The sequence below is a fragment of the Accipiter gentilis genome, chromosome 9, assembly GCF_929443795.1.
Source record: "Accipiter gentilis chromosome 9, bAccGen1.1, whole genome shotgun sequence".
In the NCBI taxonomy this organism is placed as follows: Eukaryota; Metazoa; Chordata; class Aves; order Accipitriformes; family Accipitridae; genus Astur; species Astur gentilis.
The window spans coordinates 1055187-1070995 of NC_064888.1; the positions used below are offsets into that span (position 1 = coordinate 1055187).

Consider the following 15809-nt stretch of genomic DNA (forward strand, 5'->3'; position numbering starts at 1 on the left):
GGGGGGGGTAATGCCCCCCCATTTGGAGGGGTCCTGCGCTTTTAATGCCCACCTCCCCCAGAAAGCAGGGGGGGAGGGCATGGGGGTCTGGGGGGGGTCCCCAAGGTGGGGGGGGTCAGGGCGGTTTTTTTTTTGGGGGGGGGGGGGGAGCCTCTATAGGCCCCTGGGGGGGAGGGGGCTCTGTGCGCATGCGTCCCAACCCCCCCCACTAGGTGGCGCCAGTTCCGCCAGTCCCTCGCATGTACCGCGCATGCGCGGTCTCCCACCCGAAGCGCCCTCCCCTACCCACCCAACGGGCAAGACGGTGGCCGGCATTGACCTTAAAGGCCTGAAAAGCGCGCTTCGCGCCGGACGGTAGCCCGGTTGGGTCAGGCCGCGCATGCGCTCTGCGCTGTTTGTGCATTCTGGCTGCGCGGCGGCGGCGGCGGGGCTGGCTGAGGGGGAAGATGGCGGCGTCCTCGCTGGAGCAGAAGCTCTCCCGGTTGGAGGCGAAGCTCAAGCAGGAGAACCGCGAAGCCCGCCGCCGGATCGACCTCAATCTCGACATCAGTCCTGCCCGGGCCCGGCCTAGTAAGGCGACCGCCGGGGGAAAGGCGGGGAGGCGGTGGGGGATGGAACCAGGCCCAGGCCCGGGCGGGGGCGGCTGAGGCGATTTGAGGGGGGGCGGGGGGCTTGCTGGGTTAGGGGTGCCCGCATTGTTGGGGTCTTATTAAGGGGTCTGTGAGCTGCTTTAGGAGCTCGGGGAGGGAGAGCTTGAGGCCGTGCTGTGGGGAGTGGGGGGCTGTATTGGGTGGAGTGAAGGGGGGGTGAGGCTGTTTTAAGGGCTTTGGGGGGGGGTGGAGGGCGTTTTAGGGGGTGTTGGGGGCGGGTGGGGCTGTTTGAGGAGCGCTGGGGGGCTGTGGAGGCCAAGATTGGAGTATTGTGGGGAGGCTGAGGTCAGCTTTGGGGCATTGGGGGGGCGGCTGAGGCGGTCTTAAGTTTATGAGTGGTAGTTACAGCAGTTTGTTGGCTATTCGGGGGTATTTTAGGGGTGTCGGGGGGCAGTTATGGCTGCTTTAGGAGCGCTGGGGGTCTCCTGGGGGAAGTTATGGCTGTTTTAGGGGTACTGGGGGGTAGTTATGTCTTGTTTAGGGATGTTGGGGACAGTTGAGGCACGTTTTAGGGGTATTGAGGAGCAGTTGAGGCTGGTTTATGGGTATTGAGGGGTTCTTGGGACAGTTGAGGCTGGTTATGGGTATTGGGGGGCTCTTGGGACAGTTGAGGCTGGTTATGGGTATTGGGGGGCTCTTGGGACAGTTGAGGTTGTTATAGGGGTATTTGGGGCCTCTTGGGGGCAGTTGAGGCTGGTTTAGGGGTACTGGGGAGCAGCTGAGGCTGCTTTAGGGTTATTGGGAGGTTAATTGGGACAGTTGAGGCTGGTTTATGGGTATTGGGGGTCTCTTGGGGCAGTTGAGGCTGAGTTTAAGGGTACTGGGGGGCAGCTGAGGCTCTTCTAGGGGTATTGGGGAATGGTTGAGGCCACCTAATGGGTCCTGAGGGCAGTTAAGAACATATTAGGAATATTAGAGGGCAGCTGAGGCTCTTTTAGGGGTATTGGGAGCAGTTGAGGCGATATTGGGGGGCAGTTTGGGCCACTGTGGGGGTATTTGGGGGGAGCTGAGACAGCGGGAGGGTTTCGGGGGGGGGGCAGTTGAGGCTGTTTTAGTGGTGTTGAGGGGCAGCTGAGGCGCTGTGAGGACACTGGGGTGTCACTGAAGGACTGTAGCGATATTGGGGGGTTGTTGAGGCTATATTATGCAAAACATGAGGGTATGGGGGGGCGTGGTGTGTATTTTGGGCTGTATTGGCGTTATATGAGGGCAGCTGAGGTGGTTTTGGGGGCATGAGGGCTTTAGTCGGTGAAATGGAGGGGGGGTACAAGGGCTTTACTGGGGGCAACGGGGCTGTACTGGAGACTGCTGGAGGCAGTGCAGGAGTTTGGGGGTTACCAGAGGCATTTTGGGGTGCTGGGGGGAGGTGATTTGGGGCGACGGGGAGGTTACCACCTCAATTAGCACCCTGAGGAGCCACTTTGGGGGGGACCAACCCCTCCACACCAGGTAGGACCTTTATTTGGGTGTGGGGGGGCGGGATGGACACAGACAGACATGGGACCCCTCAGCGCACCACAACTGCCAGGCACAGATTTTCCAGCGTTTCCCTACAATTTCACAAAATTAAAAAAAAGGCATTTTTGGGGCCGGGGGGGGGGGGGGGGGTCTGGAGCCACCTGGCAGCCCCCCCACACCCCTTTTACCCCCACTCCCACCCCCCACCCCCTCCACAGTTTAAGTTCATTCTGGTTCTTTTCCCCCTGTTCTCCCCCATGGCGCCTTGAGTTTATTCCTGTTGTGATTTATGGTGTTTTTCTTTCTTTTTATTATTTTCTTTCCCCCCTTTTTTTTCCCTGTTTTTTTATTTTCTCCATCCCCCCCCTCCATTCCCCCCACCCCCCCGTCCCCCCCCAATCCAGTTATCGTGATCACCCTAAGCCCCGCTCCCGCTCCGTCCCAGCGAGCAGGTACCACCACATCTCGCCGCCGCTTGGGTTTCTCCTGCATCCCCCACTTCTAACGCTCCCCCCCGGCCCCCCCGCCACCTCGCTGACACTCACCCTGTCCCCCACCTCGGGGACATCCCCGTGTGTTTCCCCCCCCCCTCCCCCAGCGCCCACCCAAGGCAGATCGGGCCCCCCCGGCACAACCTAAACCTGCCCGTGCCTCAGTTTCCCCACTCAGTGGAGCAGCTTTTCCCCATCGGCTTCTCCCCGCTCACCCTGTGTACCACCCCCCCTACCCTTGAATGTCCCTGTCCCCCCCCTCGAATGTCCCTGTGTGTCCCCCCCTCGCCGCGTGGCTGTCCTGCCTGTCGCATGGAGTGTGGCCCCCGGCCCGGCCCCCGCGGGGTGCATGGCCCAGCCCCGTGGCGCATGCGGCCGCGGCACGGCATGAGATGGGGCCGCGACGAAAATTGGGGGGTGGGGTGGGGGGGGCTGTGGTGTGGGATGGGGGGGGAGTCGGGGAACGGACACAAAATGGGTTGAATTGTGGCCAAAATGGGATTGGGAGAGCTGAGGTGGGAGGTGGATGAAACAGGGCAGGAATGGGCAAAACGGGGCTCAGCCAAAACGGGGCAGTAACAGGAAAATGGGCAAAATGGGGCTGAGCTGAAACAGGGCAGGAACGGGCAAAACGGAACCGAATTGGGGCAGGAGCAGCTGAATTGGGGCAGGAGCAGGCAAAATTGGACTGAGCCCAAACAGGGCAGGAGCGGACAAATTGGGGCAGGAATGGGCAAAACAGGCAGGAACAGGCAAAATTGGGTTGAGCCCAAACAGGGCAGGAACGGGCAAAACGGGGCTGAACCAAAATAGGGGGCAGAGGCAGGAATGGGCAAAATAGGCAGGAACGGGCAAAATTGGGCTGAGCCCAAACAGGGCAGGAACGGGCGAAATGGGGCTGAGCTGAAATGGGGCAGAAACAGGCAAAATGGGGCTGAACCAAAATGGGGCAGGAGTGGCTGAAATGGGGCAGGAACGGGCAAAGTGGGGACTGAACTGAAACGGGGCCAGAAAGCTCCAAACTGGGGCTGAGCCCACCCAGGGCCGGGCATCTCCCAGCAGACTGGGGGTGCGTGGGCTTGCCCCCCCCCCCAACCTGTGTCACCCGGGGGTGCTGTGAGTGGGTTGGGGGGGGGACACACACACCTCCAGGGTGCTTCCCCTCCCCGGGCGCGAGTTGGGGTGGTGAGGTGGGTGTTTGGGGAGGGGGGGGGAAGCTGATGGGGTGTCTCTGTTGTGTGTGTCCCCCCCCCATGTTTGGGGGGGCTGACGGGGTCTCTCTGTCCCCCCCAGCTCTGCAGCTGCCGCTGGTGAGCGACGGCGGGGGCCGGGCCGTGCTCCCCGAGGGCACCCAGCACCCGCCGCCCCCCTCCCGCCCCCGCAACATGCTGGGGCTGCCCCAGCCGCCCTTCCTGGTGCCCCGCAGCATGGAGAGGTGAGACACCCCCCGGGACCCCCCAACCGCCGCAGCTCATTGGCTGGGTGGGCAAGAACGGGTGCCCTGATTGGCCAGCTGTCTGGGGAACCTCCTGGACTGGGCGGCTGGTGCGCCGTGATTGGACAAATGGAGGGGGGGGGGGGGGGGAAGGTATGTGTGCTGGTTGGCCAGAGGTCCAGGGGGATCATGCATGCTGATGATCGGCCAGAGGTCCAGGGGGATCACGCGTGCTGATTGGCCAGAGGTTTAAGGGATCACACGTGCTGATTGGCCAGAGGTCCGGGGGAAATTCTGTGTGCTGATTGGCCAGAGGTCCAGGGGGATCACGCCTGCTGATTGGCCAGAGGTCCAGGGGAATCACGCGTGCTGATTGGCCAGAGGTCCAGGGGGATCACACGTGCTGATTGGCCAGAGATCCAGGGGGATCACGCGTGCTGATTGGCCAGAGGTCCAGGGGAAATTCTGTGTGCTGATTGGCCAGAGATCCAGGGGAAATTCTGTGTGCTGATTGGCCAGAGGTCCAGGGGGATCACGCGTGCTGATTGGCCAGAGGTCCAAGGGAAATTCTGTGTGCTGATTGGCCAGAGGTCCAGGGGAAATTCTGTGTGCTGATTGGCCAGAGGTCCAGGGGGATCACGCGTGCTGATTGGCCAGATGTTCAAGGGATCACACGTGCTGATTGGCCAGAGGTCCAGGGGAAATTCTGTGTGCTGATTGGCCAGAGATCCAAGGAATCACATGTACTGATTGGCCAGAGGCCGAGGGAAGATCGTGTGTGCTGATTGGCCAGAGGTCTGGGGCGCTGATTGGCCAGGCAGGAGGATTATTATGTGCAGATTGGCCAAATGTACAGGAGACTGTGTGTGCTAATTGGCCGGAGGTCAAGAGGGAATAATGTGCACTGATTGGCTGATTGATTGGCTGGAGGTCTTGGGGGGTTCCTGTGTGCCAATTGGCCGGGCAAGAGATTTGTGATACACTGATTGGCTGGTTATACAGGAACCTGCATGTGCTGATTGGCCAGTCAGGCAGGAGACTGATGCGTGCTGATTGGCCAGGTACGCAGGAGCCTGTGGGGGCTGATTGGCAAGAGATCTGGAGGGTGCTGGGTGCTGATTGGCCAGGCAGGCAAGGGAGTTGTGTGCTGATTGGCAGATGTGCGGGACCTACTGGTTGCTGATTGGTTAGACAGGGAGGTGATGCGTGTGCTCATTGGGCAGAGGTGCAGGAGACCGTGGGTGCTGATTGGCCAGGCAGACAGGATTCCCTGTGTGCTGATTGGCTGGATAGCTGTGATTTTGCACATGCTGATTGGCCAGGCAGAGAGGAGAGTTCCTTGCGCTGATTGGCCAGGTGACCAGAAGTCCATGGATGTTGATTGGCCAAGTAGGCGTGTCCCTCTCGGTGCTGATTGGCTTGGAGACCCTTCCTTCTGTTGGTTGGCCACATGGGCACCCTCCTCACATGTTGATTGGCCAGCTGCCTCTTACAGAGATTGTTGGCCAGATGGGCGGATACCCCCAGCTGCATGCTGATTGGCCAGGTGGGCACACCCCTCATTCCCCAGTGTGCTGATTGGTCAGGCTCTCCCCAACCATGCTGATTGGTCAGGTGCCCCCCATATTGACTTGGCCACCCCCCCACCCCCCCCCGGTGCTGATTGGCCAGTTGTGTGGGTGAGTCCCCATGTGCTGATTGGCCAGGCAGCTCCCACCCCTTGTGCTGATTGGCTGGTGACCCCTTGCCCTACGCTGATTGGCCAGGCCTCCCCCCTGCCTCATGCTGATTGGCCAGGGCCCCCCCCCCCCCCCTTTTTTTTTTCTCCCCAGCATCGAGATAGACCAGAAGCTGCAGGAGATCATGAAGCAGACAGGCTACCTCACCGTGGGGGGGCAGGTAAGCACAGAGGGGGGACGGGGGACACACAGGGGGGACCCTGCCCCTCCCCCCCCCCCCCCCCCCCCCCCATGTCTGTGTCCATTTCCAACCCCCCCCGCCCCCGCAGCGCTACCAGGCGGAGATCAACGACCTGGAGAACCTGGGGGAGATCGGCAGCGGCACCTGCGGGCAGGTCTGGAAGATGCGCTTCCGCAAGACGGGCCACGTAATCGCCGTCAAGGTGAGGACCACCCCCACCCCCCTTAAATACCGGGGTCCTTCCCCTCCCCGCCCCACAGTGAGGCTGGGATCTGGCCCTGAAATCCACCTGCCCCCCCCCACCTTATTTTTTTCTGTCCCCTTCCCAGCAAATGCGGCGCTCGGGAAACCGGGAGGAGAACAAACGGATCCTGATGGACCTGGATGTGGTGCTCAAGAGCCACGACTGCCCCTACATCGTCCAGTGCTTCGGCACCTTCATCACCAACGTGAGCCCCCACCCCACCCTGTCCCTGCTGGACTCTGTGTGTTGTCCCCATCGCCCCAGCCATGGCGGGAGGTGTCCCCAGTGTCCCTCCCTGGCTCTGTGTCCGTCCATCCCCCTTGTCCACTGACACCTCGTTTTCTTCCTCAGACTGACGTCTTCATCGCCATGGAGCTGATGGGCACCTGTGCCGAGAAGCTCAAGAAACGCATCCAAGGTCCCATCCCTGAGCGCATCCTGGGCAAGATGACGGTGGCGGTGAGTGGGGAGGGGACCCTGGGGGACACCTGGGGACACTGCGAGGGTCCTGGTCGGGGGGCCACCGCTGCTGACACCCCTCCCCATAGATCGTGAAGGCCCTTTTCTACCTGAAAGAGAAGCACGGGGTGATCCACCGTGACGTCAAACCCTCTAACATCTTGTTGGACGAGCGGGGTCAGGTCAAACTCTGCGACTTCGGCATCAGCGGCCGCCTCGTCGACTCCAAGGCCAAGACCCGCAGCGCCGGCTGCGCCGCCTACATGGCCGTAAGCACCCATGGGCGCTGCGGGGGGTGTGGAGGGGGGAAGTCCTCGTGGGGGTGTGCTGTTGTGTGGAGGTGGGGGGTTGTCAGTGGGTCGTCCTGGGGGGGGAGTGGCAGGGGGGCTACATGTCATGGAGATGGATGCTGGGCGTCTCGTTGGGCTGCAGGTCCCCTGGGGCTGTGGGTGCTGCACCGCAGGGGTAGGTGCTGCACCCCAGAGGTGGGTGCTGTGGGTCCTGCTCCCCCTAAGTGGGTCCCCCAGGGCTATGGGTCTCCAGGATTGTGGGTCCTGCTCCCCAGAATTGGGTCCCCCAGGGCTGTGGGTCCCCCCAGGAGGATGGGTGCTATGGGTCCCCCAGGGCTGTGGGTCCCAGACCCCTCGGTGCCACTCAGCCCCTGCAAGCCCCCCTTCTCCCCCAGCCCGAGCGCATCGACCCCCCTGACCCCACCAAGCCTGACTACGACATCCGCGCCGACGTCTGGAGCCTCGGCATCTCCCTGGTGAGCTGTGCCCCCACTGTGTCCCCAACCTGTCCCTGGCTCCCCACTGTGTCCCCAGCATGTCCCTGGGTCCCCAACATGTCCCCAGCTCATTTCCAGGTCCCCCACCACATCCCCAGTGTGTCTCCAGCATGTCCCTGGGTTCTCACCGTGTCCCTAGCATGTCCCTAACCTGTCCCCAGGTCCCACTGTGCCCTTGCCATGTCCCCGCTGTGTCCCCACCATGCCCCCGCGATGCCACCGCATCCCTGCAATCCTGTATTTCCTCACCACATCCACCTCCATTGCTTCCACCGTGTCCTGCCTCCATGTCCCAGCCCCATCCCTATGGCACAGCCACGTCCCTGTCCCATGTTCCCCCCTCTGGTGACAGCGGTGTCCCCATGGTGTCCCTGCAGGTGGAGCTGGCCACGGGGCAGTTCCCCTACCAGAACTGCAAGACGGATTTCGAGGTGCTGACGAAGGTGCTGCAGGAGGACCCCCCGTTGCTGCCCCCCGCCATGGGCTTCTCCGGGGACTTCCAGGCCTTCGTCAGGGACTGGTGGGTGACAAGCCACCCTCCCCGGGCTGGGGACATGTCCCCGGGGTGTCCCCAGGGTGTCCCCAGGGTGCTGACCCCCCCTTCCCTCTCCCACAGCCTCACCAAGGACCACAGGAAGAGACCAAAGTACAACAAGTTACTGGTGAGTCCCTGGGGCCGCCTCCCACCGGCTGTCCCCATCACACGTGTCCCCATGGAGGGTCCCTGTCTCCGTCCCGGGGTCCACACGTGTCACCTGTCTGGGTGGGCACGTTGCTGACATCCCTGGGGGGATGGTCCTCAGCCTCCCTGTCCCCATCCCAAGCCCCTGTCCCCATTCACCTCTACGACACTGTCAGGTGTCCTTGTCCCTGTCCCCGTGTCCTTATCCCTGTCCCCATGTCGCTGTCCCCATACCCATGCATGTCTCTACACCGGTGTCTGTGTCCTTGTGTCCATGTCCCCGTCCCCGTGTCCACGTCCCCCTGCCTGTGCCCTCATATCCCTGTGCCCATGCGTGTCCCCATTCCTGTGCCCTGGTGCCCATGTCTGTGTCCTTATGCTTGTGTTCCCATGTCCCTGACCCCACACCTCTGTCCTGGTGCCCATATCCATGTCCTGATGCTCGTGTCCGTTTCCCCGTGCCCCTGTCCTTGTGTCTCTGCACCCCTGTCCCCATACATGTCCCCACACCTCTGTCCTGGTGCCTATATCCAGGTCCTGATGCTCGCGTCCATCTCCCTGTGCCCCCGCGTCCCTGTCCTTGCGTCCCCATCCCTGTCCCCATCTCCCCACGCGCCTGTCCCCCGTCCCTGCGTCCCTGTGTCCCCACGTCCCCGCCGCTCACCCCCTCCCGCCCCGCAGGAACACAACTTCATCAAGCGCTACGAGACGCTGGAGGTGGACGTGGCCTCCTGGTTCAAGGACGTCATGGCCAAGACAGAGTCCCCTCGCACCGGCGGTGGCCTCAGCCAGCACCACCTGCCCTTCTTCACCAGGTAGCACCCGCCGCCCGCCCCCGCCCGCGCCGGCCGTGACGCCTGCTGTGGCCGTGACGCCCTCCCGTGACGCCCGCGGTGGCCGTGACGCCCGCGACGGCCACAGCGTGCCCCGGCAGCCACCCGGACGCCCATGGCATGACGCGTCCTGGCGCGTCCCAGCGTGTCCTGCCGCGTCCCGACATGGCCCGGTGCGCCCTGGCGTGTCCCGGCGTGTCCAAGCCTGTCCCGGTGTGTCCCAGGATATCCCGGTGTGTCCCAGCGTGTCCCCATGTGTCCCAGCACATCCCAGCGTGTCCTGGTGTGTCCCCAGTGTGTCCTGATGTGTGACAGCACATCCTGGCCTGTCCCAGCACATCCCAGTGTGTCCCAGTACGTCCTGGCACGTCTCCAGTGTGTCCCAGTATGTCCTGGCGGAACCTGGCACGTGTCCTCATGGATCCCAGTGTGTCCCAACGTGTCCCAGTGTGTCCCAGTGTCTACTGGCGCATCCGGGTGTGTCCCCATGTGTTGTCCCCCCCGCCGATGTCCCCATCCCCCTTACAATGCTGGGGCAGGGGGGCGCCCGTGTCCCTTCCATGTCCCCCCTTCCGGTGGCCCGTGCCTCAGTTTTCCCCGGGGCCAGCAGCTCCTTGGCTTCCGAGCTCGGCTGCCACTGTCCCCGTCCCCAACCCCGGTGCGAGGTCCCCGAGTAGGGACAGGGATGGGGACAGGACCTGGCGGTGGGGCACTGGCAAGGGACGTCACCGGGACGTGGCACCAGGATGTGACACGAGGACGTGACACGCTGGGATGTGACCCGGGGACACAGTGCGGGGACGCGGCACACTGGGATGCGACACGGGGACGCGGCACGCTGGGATGCGACACGGGACACGGCACAGCGGGATGTGGCTTGCAGATGTGGCACGGGGACGTGGTACACGGATGCGGCGCAGGGACGTGACACAGGGGCACGGCTTGGGGATGTGACATGGGGATGTGGGCACGGAGATGGCACGGGGATGTGGCACACGGATGTGACGGGATGGAGGACGATAACGTGGGGACACTGCGGGGACGTGACACGGAGAGACGGCACAGAGGGACGACAAGATGGCACAGGGATGTGGCACGGAGGTGTGATGTTGGCACGTGGCATGGAGGTGGCACGGTGCAGAGATGTGACGTGGGCATGTGGCACGGGAGATGGCACAGTGACATGGCACGGGAATGTGGCACAAGGACACGGCGCAGAGACGTAGGACAGGGGACAACATGGAGATCCAGCGTGGGGACGTGACACAGAGGGACAACGTGGGGACACGGCAGAGAGGTGACATGGAGGGATGGCGCAGAGATGGCACCGGGATGTGACACGGGGACGCAGCACAGAGATGGCACAAGGATGTGACACGGGGACACGGCGTTGAAGGATGACATGGAGAGGTGGCCTGGGGACATGGCATGAGGGATGACACGGAGCGGTGGCACAGATGGCTCGGGGACGTGGCGCGGAGGGACGCTGTGGGGACATGCCACGGGGACACGGCACGGATGTGGCACGGAGGGACGCCACGGGGCCGCGGCCCAGGGACACGTCACGGGGACGTGACACAGAGGGACGACGTGGGGACGCGGCACGGGGACGCCATCCACGGAAGCCACCGGGGTGATGGTGGCCCTTGCGTGACGGTGACACGGGGCCGGCACGAGGCCACGCAGCGACAATCAGGGCTGGGGACGGCGCGGGGGCCGCCGCGGGGACGCCTCGTGCGTGGTCCCTGCCTGTGTCCCCCTGTCCCCCCGTGTCCCCCAGGGTGGCAGCAGGTGCAGTTTTAGTGCATTGTGGGCACGGGTGGCGGCTCCCCCTCGTTATCGTCATTATTATTATTATTATTATTATTATATTATTATTATAATTATTATTATTATAAATGCGCATGTGGAACCCGAGGGGCCGCGTCGGCGTCAGGCTCTGGGGGACATTGGGGGTTTGGGAGGGGTCACGGGACATCGAGGGGACAGGGGGCCACATTGGGGTGTGGACGTGGGAAGATGGAGGATGGGGACATCAAGATGGGGGACACGGGGACGGGATGATGGGTGACAGTGGGAGGGGGACGTTGGTATGAGGGATAGTGGGGACATGGGAGGACAGGGATGGGGGACACTGGTGACATGGGGGGGGGGGGACAGGGAGATGGGGACACGGCAGAGGAAGATGTGGGAGGACGGGGATGGGGACAGTGGGGACACAGGGAGTCCGGGGGGGGGGACATTGGGGACACTGGGGACAGAGGAAGGTGGGGGAGGACAGGGATTGGGGACATCGCTGGGGGGGACGGCGGGGGGAGAGTGGGGACACTATGGAGGGTTATGGGGGAAATGGGGACAGGGGGGACGTGGGGGGACATTGGGGATAGAGGACACGGGGGGGGACACATGAGGGACAGGCGGGGGTGCCCCCCACGCCGGGGGTGCCCCCCAAGCCGGGGGTGCCCCCCACGCCAGGTCCTTCCCCGGGGTGACGTCCCCGCAGCCCAAGGCCGAGTGGGTGTCACCGGGGAGACGGTGGCCTCGGGGGGGAGGGGGGGGGCCCTCCCACGCGTGGGTGGGAGCCGGGGACAGGGCTGGGGACACGGCCGCGACCCGCGGGACCTGCCACCTCCTGGGGAGCCCCGGGGACACGCGTGAGGACCCCCCCGCAGCCCACTCGCCCCGCCATGGTGGCGTGCTGGAGCCCCCCCCTCTTCCTCCTCCTCCTCCTCCTCCTCCTGCTGCCCGGGGGGGGGGCCTGCAGGTGGGTGCGGGGGGGGCACGGGGGGGTCCCAGGTGTCTGGGTGGGGGGGACATGGGGGGGTCCTAAGTGTCTGGGGGTGGGTCACAGGGGGACCCAGGTGTCCTGGGGGGGACATGGGGGGGGTCCTAGGTGTCCGGGGGGGGGGGATAGGGGACAGGGAGGGGTCCCAGGTGCCTGGGGGGGACCCAGGCGTCCGGGGGGGGGGGGGGGGAACATCCAGACGTGCCACCATCCGCAGGGCCCCCACCGGGCTGGCCGTGGGGTGACACTGAGGATCCGGGGGGGGCCCCGAGCCCCCCGAGACCGCGCTGCAGTGGGGAAACGGTCCGGGGTGAGTGGGGGGGGGGGGGCACTGGGGGTACTGGGGGGGGGAACTGGGAGCACTGGAGAGTCACGAGGGGGAACTGGGTACTGGGAGTACTGGGAGGGGGGAACTGGGGATGGGGGGGGTTACTGGAGAATACGGGGGGGAGAACTGGGTACGGGGGGGGTAACTGGGAGCACGGGAGGGTCACCAAGGGGTAACTGGGTACTGGGGGGGGGGGGGAGTTGGGAGTACTGGGGGGGTTACTGAGAGTACTGGGGGGGTGTAGCTGGGTACTGGGGGGGTGTAACTGGGAGCACCCGGCAGTGACTGGGGGCACTGAGAGGGATAACTGGGAGCCCTGGGGGGGGCCCTGGGTGCATCGGGGGGGGTGTGACTGGGAGCACTGGGGAGCACTGGGAGGGGGAATGTGTGTGAGTGTCACTGGGGGTGACTGGGAGCACTGGGGGGTCACTGGTGTGCCCGGCCGGTGCCGCAGCCCCGCTGCCCCCCCGGCCCCCCCGCCTCCGCCTGGACGTTTCGGCCTCCCCCGAGTTCCCACCCGCCCCGGGGCCGCGCACGGTGCCCGCGGGGGGGCGGGTCTTCGTGCAGGTGCGGGGGGGGGGTGGGGGGGGTGGGGGTCCCCCGTGTCGTGTGTCCCCCCCCCCCCCCGGTCCCTCCAATGCCCCCCCGATGATGCTCGGTGCCCCCGGTCTGTGTCCCCCTCCCCTGCTCCCCGTTACCCCCCGTCCCTCCCCGGTGTCCCCATCACCCCCCTCCCGGTGCCCCCCCCCCCCCCCCCCGGTGACCCCCTTCCCCACCGTCTCCCCCCCCCCCGCCCCGTTCCAGGTCTCCCTCTCCCGTGCCCCCCCCCCGAGCTGGGTTTCTCCCTCCGCCGTTGCTTCGTGTCTCCACGTTCCTCGCCGGGCCCCCCCGACCCCCCCCTCCCCGGTTCCGGTCCCAGCCCGCCCCCACGCCCACTCGTGGTGTTGCGGGGGGGTTGCGCGGCTCCGGGGGCGGCGGCGGTGGTGGCGGGACCGGGGGGATCCGGAGGGGGGGGGAGACGGAGGTTGCTCCTCTCTTTTTTTCTGCCCCCCCGTTTCCCGGAGCCGCTGCAGTTCCTGCACTGCCGCCTCCGCCTCTGCCGCGCCGGGGGGGCCCGAGGCCACGGGGATGGGCTGCCGCCGGTACGGGGCTGGGGGGGGGGGGGGGGGAACCGGGGGGGAACACACCGGGAATAGGGGGCACCGCAACACGGGACCGGGGAGCCGGGGGGGGGGGACGGGACGACGACACCGGACCCGGCCAGTCCCCGGTACCGGGGGGAGGGGGGGGGGGCGCTCGGGAAAAGAACCGGGGGGGGGAGGAAAGGGGAACCGGGGGGGGGGGGGGAGTTGTGGGGGGAACTGGGGCCAGGGAGGGCGCCGGGAGCGGGGCGGAATGGGTACGGCCAGTCCCAGTATGGGGGGGTTACTGGGAGTGGGGGGGGGGTGAACTGGGGGGCACCGGGACGGAGGTGACAGCGGTGCCCCCCCCCCCCTTCTCCTCGCCCAGTGCCGGGCGGAGCCCTGTCCCCGCCGGAGGGGCGGGGCCTCTGGGGCAGGCTCCGCCCCCCAGCCCCGCCCGCGGCCCCACCCCGGCCCCGCCCGCGGCCGCTCCCTCCGCACCGTCACCCGCCCCATCGTGGTGACGCTCGGACCCGTCGGCACCGCCGCGCCAGGTCCGGCACCCCCAAACCCCGGGACCCCCCCCGGGGACCCCCAAACCCGAACACCACCCTCCCCGGGACCCCCAAACCCCGGGACCCCCCCGGGGACCCCCCAAACCCGGACACGCCCCCCCCCGGACCCCCAAACACCGGGACCCCCAAACCCCCAACACCCCCCCCCCCCCCCCGGGACCCTCCCCAACCACCAGGTCCCCCCAACCCCGGGACCCCTCCACCAGGACCCCCTAGAAACGACGGGACCCCCCCCCCCCCCCAACCGGGACCCTCCGGGACAGGGACCCCAAAACTGGGAGCCCCCCCCCCCGGAATCCCCTGCGAACCTGCAACCAGGACCCCCCCCCCCCCCCCAAGAACCCACAACCAGCGCCCCAAACCGAGTCGCCCCTCCCAACAGAACCCCCCCCCCCCAATTTGCCCCCCCCCCCCCCAACAATAGGGACACCCCATCCCCGGTGTCCCTTCCCCGTGACCCCCCCCAATAACCGCCTCCCCCCCCCCAGGTCCTCCCCCGGTGCCGTTCCCACCGCCCCCCCCCCTTCTGCGACTCCCCCCGCCCCCCCAAAGGGACCGGCCCCGGCCCCCCCCCACGGGTGAGTGTTCAATTTTTGTTTGGGGGGGGGGAGGGGGGGCACCCGGACACCTGGGTCCCCCCCCGGCGGGGGGGGGGGTGTCCCGGATGCCGGGGTCCCCCTGACCTTGCCCCCCCCCCCCCAGAGCCCGCCGTGCCCCCCGGGGCCGTGGCCGCTGTTTCCTTCGGGGCCTTCGTGGTGGGGGCGGCCCTGGCGGGGGGGCTCTGGTTCGTCCACGGCCGCACAGGTGAGGGGACCCCCCCGGTGACTCCCCCCCCCTCAAATAACACCTCTCTCCCAATAGACACAATCACCCCCCCAGACCCCCCCCAGGGTGATGCCCGGTGGGGATTACCCCCCCCCCCGGACCCCTCCCACAGGGATCCCCCCCCCCCCCCAATGATACTCTACCCCCCTTCGGGACCCCCATCGTTGACGACCCCCCCCCAGACTCCCCCCCACCCCGGGCTGTGCCCCCCCCCCAAAAATCCTCTTTAACCCCCCCAATCCACCTTGGAGTCCCTTACCCCCCCATTCCTAACCAAGGACCCCCCCCAATCCACCCAGTACCCCCCCCCAAAGCCCCCCCACCCCTAAATCTACCTTGCCCCCCCCCCCAGCCTGCCTCTCCCAATCCACCCCCCCCCATTGCTGACGCCCCCCCCCCACCTCTGCCCTCCCTCAGCTGCCCCCCGGCCCCCCCCGGCTCCCCCCAGCTCCAGTGCTGCCCCCCAGCCCGGGGGGGGCCAGGTAGGGGAGGGCTGGGGGATACTGGGAACACTGGGAAGGGAGTACTGGGAGGGATGGGAGGGGGGGACTGGGAGGTAACTTGGGCCACTGGGAGCTCAAGTGGGGACACTGGGGGGGGGGGGGGGGATGTAACTGGTAATACTGGGGGGCACGGGGGATACTGGGAATACCAGGGAGGGCGCTGGAAAGGATACTGGGAACACTGCGGAGGGGGGAATGGGGTAACTGGGAGGATACTGGGGCACTAGGAGGGATGGGGGGGGCACACGGGATACTGGGAGTACTGGGGGGGGACTCTGGAAAGGCATACTGGGAGCATTGTGGAGGGGAACAGAGGGTAACTGGGAGCACTGGTGGGTATGGGGGGGGGGGCACCAGCCTCTTCCCGCCCCCCCCCCAGCTCAGGACCACCGACCCGAAGCCGCCTCCAGCCAGGACCCCCCTGGCAGCAACCTGAGCCCGGGACCCCCCATCCAGGACCCCCCCCCACAATTGCCTGAGTCCCCCCAGGGACCCCCCCCTCTTTCCCAGGGGCGGGGGGGGGGCAAATAAAGGTCCTGCTGAACCCCCCCGTGTGGTTACTGGGGTCCCCTTGTAGGGGGGGGCAGGCTACTTTGAGGAGAATTCCAGGGGTTTTGGGGTCCCAGGAGGCCATTTGGGGGCCGGTCTCAGGGGATTTGGGGGGTCCCAGTAATTTGGGGGTGGGGGCAAATTCCAGGGATTTTTGGGGTCCC

General features: G+C 66.0%; 2 protein-coding genes across 3 annotated transcripts; both read left to right on the forward strand.

The window, feature by feature from the left end:
* The first annotated feature begins 151 nt into the window (after window positions 1-151).
* Window positions 152-10864, forward strand: MAP2K7 (mitogen-activated protein kinase kinase 7). 2 transcript variants are annotated; one of them, XM_049811176.1, is made up of 12 exons: window positions 152-570; window positions 2513-2560; window positions 3893-4034; window positions 5867-5933; window positions 6043-6156; window positions 6284-6403; window positions 6550-6657; window positions 6747-6926; window positions 7343-7423; window positions 7822-7964; window positions 8061-8106; window positions 8808-10864. In XM_049811176.1, exons 1-12 carry the CDS (start codon window positions 447-449, stop codon window positions 8943-8945), a joined length of 1311 nt encoding a protein of 436 aa, XP_049667133.1. In that variant the 5' UTR covers window positions 152-446; the 3' UTR covers window positions 8946-10864. The 2 variants fall into 2 exon arrangements, with proteins under 2 accessions (XP_049667133.1, XP_049667134.1); XM_049811177.1 differs by lacking the exon at window positions 2513-2560 and having other exon boundaries at window positions 153-570; window positions 8808-10863.
* LOC126042853 (basic proline-rich protein-like) lies at window positions 10154-15582 on the forward strand. Its single transcript, XM_049810587.1, has 8 exons — window positions 10154-10256; window positions 11962-12054; window positions 12527-12639; window positions 13582-13747; window positions 14257-14346; window positions 14471-14572; window positions 15011-15075; window positions 15476-15582. Exons 1-8 carry the CDS (start codon window positions 10154-10156, stop codon window positions 15530-15532), a joined length of 789 nt encoding a protein of 262 aa, XP_049666544.1. The 3' UTR covers window positions 15533-15582.
* Window positions 15583-15809: the final 227 nt, after the last annotated feature.

Bases quoted from the DNA above. Each gene is read 5' to 3' on its own strand.
- MAP2K7 (XM_049811176.1), top strand. From the start codon at position 447: ATGGCGGCGTCCTCGCTGGAGCAGAAGCTCTCCCGGTTGGAGGCGAAG. The intron at 5,934-6,042 runs GTAAGCACAGAG...CCGCCCCCGCAG, and splicing joins ACCTCACCGTGGGGGGGCAG to CGCTACCAGGCGGAGATCAA. The intron at 8,107-8,807 runs GTGAGTCCCTGG...CCCGCCCCGCAG, and splicing joins CAAAGTACAACAAGTTACTG to GAACACAACTTCATCAAGCG.
- LOC126042853 (XM_049810587.1), top strand. From the start codon at position 10,154: ATGTGGCACAAGGACACGGCGCAGAGACGTAGGACAGGGGACAACATG. The intron at 12,640-13,581 runs GTGCGGGGGGGG...CTCCTCGCCCAG, and splicing joins GGGGGCGGGTCTTCGTGCAG to TGCCGGGCGGAGCCCTGTCC. The intron at 14,347-14,470 runs GTGAGTGTTCAA...CCCCCCCCCCAG, and splicing joins GCCCCGGCCCCCCCCCACGG to AGCCCGCCGTGCCCCCCGGG.